Source organism: Hylobates moloch, unplaced genomic scaffold (assembly GCF_009828535.3).
Source record: "Hylobates moloch isolate HMO894 unplaced genomic scaffold, HMol_V3 SCAFFOLD_15, whole genome shotgun sequence".
In the NCBI taxonomy this organism is placed as follows: domain Eukaryota; kingdom Metazoa; phylum Chordata; class Mammalia; order Primates; family Hylobatidae; genus Hylobates; species Hylobates moloch.
The window spans coordinates 30,614,390-30,629,724 of record NW_026652290.1 but is presented as its reverse complement, the minus strand read 5'-3'; the positions used below and the strand labels follow the sequence as shown (position 1 = coordinate 30,629,724).

The following is a 15,335-nucleotide window of genomic DNA, read 5'->3' as shown; positions in this document are numbered from 1 at the left end:
ATGTTGATGACAAAGGCTTTCCTTCATATAAAGTCAGAGTAAGTAAAGTTTCGGGATTTAAGTAGATAAACACAGGGACTGAATCAGTAAAACCTAGATGTGTGGGAGAGAGATGTATACTGTTTTGGAGGTTAATAACTGAGACAAAAATAAATGGACTGGAACTTTCGAAATATTTACATTTGGAATATTGCCTTTGGCACATCTCAACTCCGTGCTGGAAAATGTGCTAGGGATATAGATTTGCATATGGGTGAGAGCGTGTCATGCTTCCAAAATGATGGAAACAAGCCCTGCTCTGCTATCTGAAAAAGAAATGAAAGGGCAGATGATTTGCGGCCAGTTGGGGAACAAGTTTCCTGCAAGGATGGAACTGATTCTGGTGGGGAGTTGTACTATTCTTTCAACTCCTTAATATGTTGGACAATTTTCAAACTGATACATTGGAGGAAAAAGCTATCCATACTATAAACTTCCTACTCAAGAGCTAGAAATATTAGGAAGACCCACTAACTCTAGAGTATGAAGACAAATGGAGACATTAAAACTAAGAAAGACTCCAGTGAAACAGTCCTAACATGTAGGAGCTCACGTTTTCAGGCTTTAAGATGGACCACAGTTTGAATAAACAGGGTCCTGAGCAGCAATAAAAAAAGAAAAAAAAAGACAGATTACAGATTTCTCAATTTCATGTCATCCCAATGGCTATAAAGAATCCCAGGCCATCATTTACTGTGTTTTCCATGTGTTTAATCAGGATGGTGAGATTCTATTTTCTAATGAATAGTTTCCTTAGAAGTTCAATACTTTTGGTTTGAGGGACCAATAATATCATTCCAAAAAAAAAAAAATTTAAAAATACACAAAAGAAAAAAGCATAATAAGCTCTCTAAAAGTATAATATAGGAGACAATACATTCATGAGCATAAATCGATGAAAGAGAAAACAAAGGTATAACAGAAAGGATAAAAGGGAAAAATCAGTTGTTTGAAAAATAACAATAAACCAGTCAAACATCTGATGAGACTGAGCAACAACAACAAAGAAAGGAGAAAGCACAAGATGGCATTTTAAGAATAACAAATGAGACACAACTACAGATCTGGCAGAAGTTAAAAAGGTAATGATAGAACAGTACACATAAAAACTTACACCAATAAAATCAAAATCAAAGAATGAATTCCTAGAAAAATGCAATTTACTTAAACTGACATGAAAAGAAAAGCCTAGTCTTTAAACAATTAAGCTAATTAGTTTACTCGCCAAGCCCAGATTATTTTCAAATTTGATGAATTATTCAAATTCTTTCACAGATAAGAAAACACTCCCCCCAAAATAACTCTATGAGAGCTATAAAACTTTGACATAAATCTAAATCAGGCATGTACAAGAATGGAAAACTATAAATACACAATCTCCTCCCCCTAAAAAATACCAACAAGCCAAATCCAGGAAAATATAAATATGATAATACAGCATAACAAAATTGAGTGTTTCTTAAGCATGCAAAGGTAGTTTAACATTAGATGATCTGCAAAAATTATTCACCAAACTAACAAAATGAAGAAGAAATATATGATCATTTCAACAGATGCAGAAAAATATCATTTGATAAAATTAATCTGGTAATGACAAAAATACATTTAAAATGTATAAGCTTCTTTAGGAAGTAAAGTGTGTCTATCAAAAACTTCAGCACTCCAGCCTGGAAGACAGCATAAGATCCTGCCTCTAACATAATAAATAAAATCAGCAATAAGACAAAAGAACACCTTGTAAGATGGCTTCTATTCAAACTGTGTTGGTGGTCCTAGCTCTTGCTGTGAGACATGAAAAGAATAAAATAAATAACAGTTGGAAAGGAAGAAATAAAAATTTATAATTTGCAAATTAGTATCTACGGAAAAAACCTCCAAAGAATCTACAGACACATTTAAAAGAAATTTCTTTACAGTCTGATTTATAAACAAAAGCCATGTGCATGTATAATAAATCATTAACTATAAAAATCATAATTTAAAAATATTCTTTTAACAACAAAATTATAAAGTAACTAGTAATAAATCTATGAAAGGATATACTATGTATGGAAAAAATTATACAACCCTGAAGGACACTTTGAAGATGAAAATCTTTGAGAGGAAGACCTGCTTTATAAATATGTCAATTTCCTGCAAATCTATAGATTTAATATATTTTCAAAGAAACTTTCAGCAGGTTTGCAGGCCTGTGGTAAAATACAAATAACAAAACATTTACCATTTTAACTTTATTTATTTATTTTTTTGAGACGAAGTTTCACTCTTGTTGCCCAGCCTGGAGTGCAATGGCGCAATCTCGGCTCACTGCAACCTCCGCTTCCCGGGTTCAAGCAATTCTCCTGCCTCAGCCTCCCAAGTAGCTGGGATTACAGGCATGCACCACCACGCCCGGCTAATTTTAGGTTTTTAGTAGAGACGGGGTTTCACCATGTTGCCCAGGCTGGTCTCAAACTCCTGACCTCAGGTGATCCACCCGTCTCAGCCTCCCAAAGTGCTGATACATGCATGAGCCACTGCGCCCAGCCCATTTTAACTATTTGTAAGTGTACAGCTCAGTGGTATTAAGTACGTTCACACTGTTGTACAACCATTACCACTATTCATCTCCACAACGTTTTCATCTTCCCAAACTGAAACTCTGTACCTATGAAACAATAACTACCCATTCTCTCCTCTTCTTAGCCCCTGGGAACCAATAGTCTACTTTCTGTCTCTACAAATTTGACTTCTCTAGGTATGTCACGTAAGTACAATCCTACAATGTTCATCCTTTGTTTTATTTCTAAGAAACTTCACAAACTGATTACAAAACTTACATGAAATGGCCAAAGATCCTGAACAGCCAACCCAATTCTGAATGACATTTCTGATATAATAATATAATATAATACTATAGTAATATTTTATTACAAAGCCAGAATAATTATAACAGTGTATGGTTGGATCAAAAATATACAAAGAGACTAGGAACAAAATAGCCCCAAGACAAATTCTCAAATAGATGGAGATTTAATAAATGCCAAAGAGAACTTGCAGGTTACTAGGAAAGAATATCCAATTCAGTAAATGGTGCCGGAACAACTGACTGTCCCCAAAGGAGAAAAATAAAATTAGATCCCTTCCTCAAACCATACACAAAAATGTGTATGGATTCAATAATTAAATGTAAAAGGTGAGACTTTCAAACTTTCAAAGATATAGATTTCATGACCTCAGAATAGATGATGCAGCAAAAGTGTTGGATATAAAACATTGGTAAGTTCGACTATAATTAATGAATTTATCTCAATCAAAAGATATGATAAAGAAAATGTAAGACAAGCCACAAACATAGAAAAGATAATGATAGCATTTATAACAACAAAGGATAAAGAGCCCTTAAAAATCAATAAGAACAAGACACACACACACACACACACACACAATAAAAATAGGCAAAAAACATGAACAGGCATTTCACATAGGAAGAAATACAAATGGCAAACAGACATGTGAAATCATGCTTATCCTTAATAGTAATCGAGAAAATTCAGTTTAAAGTCAGGGTGAGAGATCATTTCTTATAGTGTATTGACAAAAATTAAGAAGTCTGATAGTACCAAGTGTTGGTGAGAACAGAATAAGGCCCCACAAGATACATGCTACAAATGGGGGTGTAAATTTATACAACTACCTTGAAAAATAATTTGTCTCTATCTAGTAAAGTTGAACATTACTCCATAGCACAGCAATTCCATTCCTAGGTAATAGATACCGAAGGGGAGTGTTTTTCAAACAACAGATTGCAAATAACTAAAAGGTCATAAAATCAGTTTAAGGGTTGGGGTCAGTATTTTTTTTAAGCAGAGTCTCACTCTGTTGCCCAGGTTGGAATGCAGTGGCATGATCTCAGCTGACTGCAACCTCTGCCTCCCAGGCTCAAGCGATCCTCCTGCCTCAGCCTCCCAAGCAGCTGGGACCACAGTCATGTGCCACCATGCCTGGCTAATTTTTGTATTATTTTTGTAGAGACAGAGGTCTCACCATATTGCCCAGGCTGGTCTCAAACTCCTGAGCTTGAGCAATTCTTCTGTCCTGGCCTCCCAAAGTGCTAGGATCACAGGCGTGAGCCACCATGTCTGGCTGAAATCAATATTCTGCTAAGATCAGTATTCTTTAAAAATAAAATTTAAAAATGTCAGAGAGCATCATCAGTAATAAATAGGGAGGTAGCCACTGCTCCATGAACTGTTTGCTTCAGTTGCGTCTGAAGTGGAGGTCCTATGGATATATGGGTGTCCATGGTGATTTAAAGTGTATTTCTTATTCTAAGTAATGTCAACTAAGTTTGAAAGCCCTATAAAAACTCTTGTGCACATCCCCCAGAAAACATGTACAGGGTTTTTCACAACAGCATCATGCAAAATATCAAAAAACCATACACAACCCAAATGTCCAAGATATCAGAGATTAGAATGGGTAAGTACAGTGTGGCATATACACAGGATGGAATATTACAGAATATTGTGAAGAGGAGTTCTGCACCTATACTTAACAATTTGAATGATTCTAAGAAACAAAATACTGAGTGAAAACAAAGTTACAAAATGCTACATATATTATGCTTTACTTATAAAGCTAACAGACAATCCTGAAAGATCAATACAAACAACCAAAAGCATGGATGTTGAAGCCAGACTGTCTGGGTTCAAATCTCACCTCTGCCACTCACTAGCCATGTAATCTTGAGCAAGGTACTTAACCTCTGTGCCTCAGTTTCCTCATCTGTGAAATGGAAATAAGAACTTACCTCATGGGGTTTTTGGGATTAAAACCTGTAAACTGCTTGGAACAGTGAACATGAAATAAAGAAGGAACTCATGGAGAAAGAACAGAATGAGCAATGTTTTAGTTTTTAAGTTGGTAGTGAGTGTATGAGCATTAATTTTACATATTCACAGATTTCTTGCATATAGCAAATATTAAAAATTTCAAGCAAGAGTGAGTTATGCCAAGGCTGTATGAACTCAGGCTTCATGATAACCCACTGAAGGCAGATGATGATGATGGCCTGAGTAACACGTACCTGGTTCTCAGCTTGTCCCTCACAGATTCAGCCCAGTTTTGTAGCAGGCCAAAGAGTGGTTTTTCTTCATACTGTTTGGTGTATTGGGCCAGCAGTTCCCACCCCACAACCTGTGCAAAGAGTTTATCACTGATCAGTCTCAGCAGGGTAAAAAATGACAGTATCTTTAATACTGCAACCCAATAAGATCTATTTGTCACTTAGCAAACTCCTTGGAAGGAATCAAACACAAGACCTGATTCTTACAAGGGCCTCTATTTCCCCAAGGCAAATGTGGGGCATTTATCACACCATCCCCCATCCTCCCCTGTGGCCAACTTCACTAACTACTTACTGCTTGCTCTCCCTTCTTGCCTGTATCAGTCTCTAACACTGGTCCTGGGACCAACTGTTTTAGCTGACACTTTAGTAAAACCTGCTTGCCTTCCATGGACCAGATGGCTGGTCCGTTCTCTTTTTCACCCCTGACATTCTCTGGTCAATTAGACCTTTGGGGAACAGTATTGAAATGCACAAATAAAACAATCTCTATCCTCTACTTCAATCTCTATCTTCTACTTCAGCAGCTTTAAAGTTATAATTTGGGCCTAAAATACTGCATGCTCTTCTGTGGTGGTTCAAAGAAGATGTCCATGGCTAGCCTGATGCAGAAACTCAGCTGATGGTTAGCAACAACCACTAGACATGTGAATGAGGCCACCTTGGGCCAGCGTGCCCCCACTCAGCCCCGACATGCTGCTACCACAGCATGAGTGAGCCCAGGGAAGACCAGCAGAGCAGCAGAAAAACCACGTCGTGTGAGCTTAGCCCAAACTGCTGACCTACAGGATCATGAGCTAACAAATTGTTGTCTCAGAGCACTAAGTATTGGGGTGGTTTGTTAGAAATCAATAGATAGCGATTCATTCTCTTTCAACTATCAGTTTAAGAATATTTCTTCTTTGCTTTATATGCATGCATGTTTTTATATAGATTATATAAAATGTTATGTTTGCTTTCACTCAACAGTATCTCATAAATAACATTTTTGGTTTGCACTGTTATGTAGAATTCTATTTGTTTATTTACTAACCGTATACTTTTGTTTTGATAAATCATAGCTAACTAAACATTTCCATTTGGTGGGATACTTAGGTTGTTTCCAGTTTTACATTGTCATAATAACCTTGATAGCAATATAAGCAGACAAATAGCATAGTCATATTTTGTATTATTACCTGCGAATAAATCCCCATGAACTTGATTGATACAGAGGCTCTTAAAGAGGGCCACTCTGCCAATAAGAGGGATGCTGAAAACTTTCAAGGCATTTTTGCCTGGGGAAGTTTTATTGGCATTGGTGGGCAGAGCCAGGTATGAAATGCATGGGACCATCTCAACCAACAGAGGTCTGTGCCATACTCCATGTTCTGTCAGATGCCATGTGGTAAAATACATCCAGGCAGTTAAGAGCCCTGAACTTAGTTATACCAAAGCTTTCGGGTTTTCCAAATCCCAGGTCTATGGAAGAATTAAACTCCCCTGTTCCCTTGAAATTAGAGGTGCTTTAGGCCAGTACACAAGTGACACCGCCTCCTCTCCTTTCCCATCACCATGGCAACCTGCAATGCTCCCAGGTGTGACTGCTCCATAAGCCTGGGCATCCGCATTCGAGGCTGACACAGTAATTCTGAGTATAGACGCAGGCATTTTATGTCTTGCTGTGTTCATGTTTACTTTGTTATTAAATAAATATATTTATTATATAAATAACTTTCCTTTGGTTTCCTTAAGTATTGTCTTGTATTCTTGTCTTGTATTCTTGCAATTATGTCTCTAGATAGGTTATGTGATCGGTGATTTCATTCAGGATAGTAAAGGGAGTGTTACAGAATATTCATTGTCAAAAAGGGGGCATTAGGTCCAGTGAGATTGAGAATCACTGCATTATGGGTCAAAGAACATGTACATTTTTATGGCTGTTGCTATATAAAATAAGTGTGAGAATCAAACCCTGCCAGGATCTGGAAAAGTGGGGAAAATAAAATGACTTTAACTAGAATTCAAACTGAAATGATATAGCAATCCAGTTCCATTTCACTAACGCAATACCAGGATTAAGATTTAACTTTGTTTTTGCTAATCTATAAAATTTATGATGGCTGTAACTCTATCTCACTCTTGCTGCAGAAGCAATGTCATTCCAAGAATGAACAAATTGCTTTCTCTGATTCCCACCCCCACAGCTTTCCCTTACTCTATTTTTCTCCATAGCATTTATGGCTACCTGGTGCTACAGACCACAACTTGTTTACTGGCTTGCTGTCTTCCGGCAGCCTGGAAAGCAAGTGCCAGGCGTCAGAGTGTGTCCATCCCTGTGCCATCGGACAACGTACTGCACAGAGCCCAGAGGCAAGGACTCGCCCTTGAGCGAATGAATAAGTACATTCCCTTCCTGTTCTCCCTATCTCATCCAATATGTCCAATTCCTTGATAATCTCCTTTATCTTCTGCCACTATTTCCACTTTTTCCATTTAAGCAACTAAAATTGGGTAGAACTAACTCACTCTAACTAGGATTACAATTAGAATGATACAATAATCAAGTTCAGGTGCTAAACTTAAGAAAGACAAGGGAGATAAATTTGGTTCTGGCTAACATCACAAACGCAGATTACTCACTTTGGATCTTTGCTCCTTTCCTAGGTCATGAGACAAGGAAACGTGATTTTAAAAATGAGTTTATTTTCTGCTGTTGATGCCCCCTTGGTGAAAGATTAAGAGATTGAAGCTATCAGCTACCATGGGATTTGGGCATTACAGTCTCTAGGTCCAGCACTTTTATAAATTACCAGGCAGAGGCAAAGAGAGATCAGTCACCACCTAGACTGAGTGTGCAATGAAGATGTGCTTGTTTGACCTCATAGAGGTGTTCCTGAATATATTATAATATACTGTGTAGTATATATGTGTGTGTGTGTGTATATATATATAATTTTTAACTCTATTTAAAAATAATTGTAGACTCACAGAAGTTGCAAAGTTAAAAGCGCATAGAATGATTCTCTCCAGCCAACACCCAGATTCCCCTAAAAAGTGATTTGTTGGCCAGGCGCAGTGGCGCACGCCTGTAATCCCGGCACTTTGGGAGGCCAAGGTGGGTGGATCACCTGAGGTCAGGAGTTCGAGACCAGCCTAGCCAACATAGTGAAACCCCATCTCTACCAAAAACATTAAAAAATTAGCTGGGCATGGTGGTGCGTGCTTATAGTCCCAGTTACTCGGGAAGCAGGAGAATCACTTGAACCCGGGAGTCGGAGGTTGCAGTGAGCTGAGATCACATCACTGCACTCCAGCCTGGATGACAGAGTGAGACTCTGTCTCCAAAAATAAAATAAAAAGGTGATCTCTTACATAATAATGGTGACTATCAAAACTAAGAAATTCAAAAGAAATTTTATTCATTACATGTTTTAGTTCTAGATATTTCATTACTTAAAATGGACCTAGTAGTAAATTGTTTTGTAAAGTGAAACATTATTTTCAGCAACACAAGTGATTACACTCTCCTGTAAGTCTGGTGTTTTACTTATTCAAGGTTTCCTTAAGACAACTTGTGATAGGTGATTGTGGGTGGTGTTTTTGTGGCTTTTCATACAGGTCTCTGGTTCTGCATGTTCTGCTGGTTCTGCACTCTTTATTTTCATATACACCTGCTCAGGAGCCCCTTTCTTAGTACAACTCTAGGGTGAGTGAGCAGTCAAAATATCCATGTCTTTTCTTTTAAAAAAGGTCCCATCTGCAGGAGGAATCAAGCAAATCTACAGTCAACATTTGGAAACTATGAGTTTGGCAATTGTGCAGAATGATGACATCATGAACATGCATTTGCAATAAATATCATATATAGCATGCAACATGATTATGTAACACCAATAAAAGTTATTTTTAAGGTCAAATCACTTTTCAAGGCATCTATGAAGCAACCAGCATTTCCTCACACTAAGTATTTCACTGATTTATGCTAGGTACAGTGAAACTTGGATTAAAGAGCCTAACAAGTAGAGTTTGCTGCCAAAGCAGAAACACTTAGAGCCAATTATAATAGAAAAATGTGATTTCCAAGGAGACCCCACCAGATATCCATTATGAATCCAGGCAGTGGGGCCATCCTTGGGTTTGTACCATAGAGTGGTACATTGACTCAAAGTGGCAGTACTTATGGCACTGGGCCCCATATCATGTTCCAAGGAGCTCTAGGTAGACTGGCTACATAATTTGGGGCTCGATGCAAAATGAAAATGCAGGTCCCCTTCTTCAAAAATTATTAAGAATTTTATGATGATGAGAACAGAGCACTGAAATAAGCACGGTCCCTTCTGAGGGCAGGGTCCTGTACCACTGCACAAATCTCACCCCATGAAGCTGGGCCTGGCCCTAGGGGTTCCAACAGGACTGCCAGATAAAAGAGGACACCCAACTTATATTTGGACACCCAAATATTGCATGAGTCATACTTATACTAAAATAATTTTCATGTTTACCTGAAATACAAAAGTAGCTGGGCATCCTATATTTCTTTTTCCTACATCTGGCAAGCCTAGGTTCCCGAAGGGCATTTCAGGGGTCACCTATGGGTATGAGAATGAAGAAAAGACCAAGTGGATGGTCTTGATTTTCCACCATCATGCATTTTAACTCTTTACCTCTTTTAGATGCTGGACATCCCATCAAGGCAAGATTTCTTTGGGGAGAATCTTTAAAAATTCCCTGGCTAGAAGAAATAAGACGCAGAGATGGAAGGGATGACAGAAGAAGGGAGGGAAGAGGAGGGGAGGGGAATAGAGGAGAGGAGGAGAGAGGAGAGATGAGAGGAGAAGCAGCAGGGAGAGAAGAGAGGGAAGGGGAAAGGGAAGGGGAAGGACTACTTTAGCACAGAAACCAACATGTAAGCAGCTCTGAGTAATTGCTGGGCCTTAAACACAGATTTGACTTGAACCCGGGAGGTGGAGGTTGCGGTGAGCTGAGATTGCACCACTGCACTCTAGCCTGGGTGCACAGCAAGACTCCATCTCAAAAACAAAAACAAATAAAAACACCAAACCAAAACAAAACAAAAAAAAAACATGGATTTGAACTTGAACTTCAAACCAGGAAGGATGGATGGATCTGAAGCAGTGATTTAGGCCCAGCAAAAAATCATGCACAATTCAATCAAACTTAAGAGTGGTTAGTTTTGTTGTCGTTTTCAGTTAAATCTGGACCAAGTTTAACTTATCTTCTTAGTGTCTCTTTCTAGTTAGATATAAAGTGGTTTCCCCTTTCTGGTTTCCCTCCTTCCTTCCAGCCACATTTATGGAGCACTTGCTATGTACATGGCACCTACTCTTTATATTGAGTATAGGGAACATTCAAAAGATAAATAAGATACAGCCGTCCCTCGGGGTCTTCCAGTGCAGACGGAGAGATCAACCTATACACACACAACTATACTCAGAGGGATCTGTAAAGAACACGACAGGTACAGAAGCACAGCAAGTTAAAAGTGGATCCCTTTACTATGAGGACTGGGGAAAGCTTTATGGAACAGGAGAGCTTTTGACCTGAGCCTTAAAGAATGAATGAGCTTCATTCATTTGTTCATTCACATATACAACACCTAATAGCAGCAACTACTCATTTTCTTTGAGCATCTATCTACTAAGGCTAAGCTCTGTTCCAAACTTAAGCTCTGTTCCAAACCCTTTAGATGGAATACCTAATTTAATCTTCATGACAACTTTGGGTAGTTCATGGAGTCACTCACCCCATTGTCCAATAAGACAACCAAGGCCTAGAGAGGTTCAGCCAGTTGCCAGGGTCACAGAGCCAGGAAGTGGTGGGGCTGGGATTTCAACCCAGAGTCCATGCTTTCAGATGAAGTTTCACTCTGTCGCCCAGGCTGGAGTGCAATGGTGCGAGCTCAGCTCACTGCAACCTCCACTTCCCGGGTTCAAGCGATTCTCCTGCCTCAGCTTCCCGAGTAGCTGGGATTACAGGCACCCACCACCACACCTAATTTTTGTATTTTAGTAGAGATGGGGTTTCACCATGTTGGCCAGGCTGGTCTCGAACTCCTAACCTCAAGTGATCCACCCACCTCAGCCTCCCAAAGTGCTGGGATTACAGGCATGAGCCACCACACCCAGCCCAGAGTCCATGCTTTCAATAATTCCACACCTAAGCTCCACCTACTGTATGCCAGGCTCTGTGTAGTCACTGGGGATACAAAGAGAATGCAGGAACCCCTGGTGTGCTGGGGGAGGGGCAAGAGCAGACAGCATGTCAGGATAATGTGATGAGATGACAGGTGAACTCAAAGCTCAGTGGGCACAGAGAGGGGCTGCGCAGTCACACTTGACATAAATTCTGAATCTGAGAAGGAACGGTAGCAGCAACAAAGGCTTTCAGGGCTGCGGGCAGAGCGCCTTTAGAGACACAGCAGCACGGAGAAGCCTGGGCGGCCAGGGTGTATGGAAGGAAGGGGCAGGGGCAGGGGCAGGGCTAGACACCAGGGCCTTGGCTGCTGTCTGAAGAGCTGCCTTTATCCAGGCGCTTTGGGGAACTGAGTGACAGTGTCAGCACCTGGAGCCCAGTGTGGAGACTCAGGAGGCCGCCAGTTGAGCCACCTCTGCGACTTCCTGTTAGAATTTCTGACCCGAAGCAGAGCCCACAGGCCCAACAAGGTGGTTGTGGTTGTGTGTCCCTAAGTTAGGAAGTTTGGGGTGGTTTGCTGTGCCACAGTACACAGGAACAGGGAGCTCTTCCGGTCCCTTTCTCCCTTCTTGGGGTGTCTTCTTCCCTTCGCTTCCCATCCCACACACCTGCGCCACATTACATCAGTCCCCTGCACACATTTTGGCTCTCCTACCTGGAACCTGCCCAGGCTACTTCATGCCACAGTAGGGGCGTGAGCCCTGGTGTCTGGCAACCAAACCATCTCCACATGCAGAACCCACAGCTTATTAAAATAGCCACAACACAGCCTTAATTGAGCCCCTACTGTGTGCTGAGTGCTCTCCAAGAGTAACTGTAAGAATCCTACAAGGTACAGGTGATGGTCCCAGTTTTACAGGTGAGGGCTGTAACTCTCAGAGAGGCTAAGCCCAGGATTTCACGGTTCCCTCAATGTGGGTGAAACAGAGCCTGGGCTATCTGGCCATGAGACCGCCCTGGCCTAAGCGTGCATTCTTCCTCCAGAGCTCCCTCCTTTGCAGCCTATCGTGTGCAAGGCTCTGTGGTTCACCCCACGCCATAGACGGGTTTTGTTAGACACACCCCTCACAACCCCCATGGCCATTTCACATTAAAAACATATTATGTGCTTACCTTCCGTTGAAAACTTAGAATTTCTGCAAAGCCTGAACCAACGTTCCCCCAACACGATGGTCAGTGGGAGCTGAGGAGAGGTTATAGCCCCCTTGGAAAGGGGCAAAGGCCCTCCATTTGCACCAGTCCCCAAGGCACTCTGAGTCTCGGGGTCTGCTACAGTTATTAAGGTACCTGCCTGGCCTTGAAGGTGATTGATTTGGTGATCCCTCTTGTGGGCCTAGTCCAAGGGTCCCATGCACATGGTATAAAGAGCCTGGGAGTGTACCCCTGCCCCGCACCCCCTGTGCTCTTCCCGTCACCATGTGTAACTGGCCCAGTGGAGTCCAGCTCAGGAGCACACCATTCCTGCAGGCAGCCACGGCCCTCACGCCACACACAAACTTCATTCTGGCCCAAACTTCTCACTAAAGAGGTAGAAAATGCCATTTCTCACACAGTTGGGCCACGGGCACCGTCCTGGCCAATGGGATCTACGAAGAATTCAGCTGAAGGTTTCTGGGGAAGGTTTTCCCTCGTGCTGTCTTCCCCAGAATTGTGGCAGCTATTTTAAGACACTGATGAGACGATCCAGAAATCACTCCAGTGTCAGTGGAACTGGATGCTGGACAGAAGCAATGGACTCAAGGGCAGACAGGCCCCAGCTGTGGGGTCACCAAGGAGCATGGCTGGTGTTCTTATGGTTTCAGCCACTTTAGATGGGTATTTATTACATGCAGACAAATGTGTCCTGAATGCTAACCCCAGTAGTGACTGGGTCTGAACCGAACTCCGGGAAGATGTGTCCACTTTCCCTAGTGCAGGGCCGGCTGTTGTTCCCAAGTGTTTTTCCATCCCATTCTCACCTCCCCTAGCCTCCTTCTACCCCCCACTCACCCCCATATCGCCCTCATTTCCAGCAAGCTTCCTCATGTGTATGTGCGTGTCAGCCCCCTCCTGACACCCAAGCCCTGATGACAACAACAAACCGTCCAGTGTCGCTGGAATACATGTTACTTGTAGAATTTTTTTCAGTTGAAAAGAGAAAGTAACTTGTCTTAAATCTGTGACAAAATAAAGAATGAAATGGCAATGGGCAGAATGTTAAAAAAGAAATTCGACTTAGTTTGTTACAACTTGAGTACCGTGCAAACCCTTTCTGAAAGAAAACAATTCTCCTTAACCCCCAATGTTGATTTAAGTTGTTTCAAATTATAACGTTACTCAAACATGTTCAAACATAAAACTATATATAAACACCTTATGTTTATAGCTCTTGTTCAACTCTAAACTATGAAATTAAATACAAGCAAAACTACAAAACCAATAAGATTCAAGTCAACAGTCCTAATAACATGTGACAGACTGTTTTGCAGCATGAACTTGTTTTTTTCCAGCCTGTGCCAGTTCCTTTGGGGGAGTTATGCCCACACCTCTGAGGGCTGGGCAAAGAGATCCCTCTGCCACACTTCTCTGTGGTCTATAAAACCCTCTGCTATGGTTTGAATGTGTCTCCTCCAAAATTTAGGTATTACCAATGTAATAGTATTAAAAGGCAGAGACGTTCAGGGGTGATTAGGCCACAAGGGCTCCTCCCTTGTGGATGGGATTAGGTGCCTTTAGAAAAGGGCTTGATGGAGTGAGTTCACCCCTTTCTCCCCTTCTGCCTTCTGCCATGTGAGGACACAATATTCAAGGCGCCATATTGGAAGTAGAGAGTAGCTCTCACCAGAGGCCAGCATCTTGATCTTGGACTCCCCAGCCTCCAGAACTGTGAGAAATAAATGTCTGTTCTTTATCAATTACTTAGTGGTATTCTGTTACAGAAGAAGACATGGACTAAGATACCTCTTCAAGCAGCAAGCACATCATACCAATCTTCGGCCTCCACTAAACCCAGATTTTTAAATCATAGAAAACCTACATCTATTCTTTCCTCATTGGTTCCTGGTCATCAAGAAGGTGTTCTCTGGTGCTGACAGGCTTAGCAGTGCAAGACAAAGGCCAGAATCCCCACGGCAATCTCTGGTTATATGGTTGTTATCCTGATGATCTGTGTATACTGCTTAGACTATATCTGTTTAGAAGATCATCAAAATTAAGACACAAAATTAATACATTCTGTCAAGAACTCATAGTCCCCAATTTGAAAAACTACATTAAAATCAAATTCTGGGGAGCAGAGAAGAAAAGACAAACAAAGGCCCCAGATCCAGAAGGCTCCCTTTCTCCAGAATCTCACACATGGAGTCCTGATGAGGAAAAATGTAAATATTTAGATGCTGCAACATCTGGTTTCAAAAAAATTAGTGCCAGCTTTGCATATGGGTCAATGGATTTGGAAAGAGAAAAACAGAACTTGTCTGTTCATTCCTGGGAGTAAAGAGGGTTGTTATGTTGGAGGATGGGGTGAGTTTGTGTGTATCATGAGTTGGTTTGTTCTCTTGAAAAGCCCTTCCTTTCTTTGTCACTCTTCATTCCTTTTCTTCCCTCCCTGACATTTTATATCAAAGGGAGAGAATTTTTTTTTTTTTTTTAAGATGGAGTCTCACTCTGTCACCCAGGCTGGTGTGCAGTGGTGATCTTGGCTCACGGCAAGCTCCGTCTCCCGGGTTCACACCATTCTCCTGCCTCAGCCTCTCCAGTAGCTGGGACTACAGGCACCTGCCACCACGCCTGGCTAATTTTTTATATTTTTAGTAGAGATAGGGTTTCACCGTGTTAGCCAGGATGGTCTTGATCTCCTGACCTCGTGATCCACCTGCCTCAGCCTCCCAAAGTGCTGGGATTACAAGAGTGAGCCACCACGCCCAGCCGGGAGAGAATATTTTTTAATGGTTTTAAATATACTTGATCTCTAAAAATTAAAAGCCCTATTAAATAGTCTTAAATAAAAAGCAAA

At 41.2% G+C, this 15,335-nt stretch overlaps 1 protein-coding gene across 2 annotated transcripts in view; it reads right to left on the bottom strand.

The window, feature by feature from the left end:
* The window catches only part of ACOXL (acyl-CoA oxidase like), a 362,177-nt gene that overhangs the window by 133,714 nt on the left and 213,128 nt on the right, over positions 1 to 15,335 (bottom strand). For both annotated transcript variants that reach the window (XM_058428613.1, XM_032177651.2), the window contains one exon: positions 5,108 to 5,217. In XM_058428613.1, the coding sequence (XP_058284596.1) occupies positions 5,108 to 5,217 (110 nt within the window). The remainder of the gene's footprint in view (positions 1 to 5,107; positions 5,218 to 15,335) is intronic.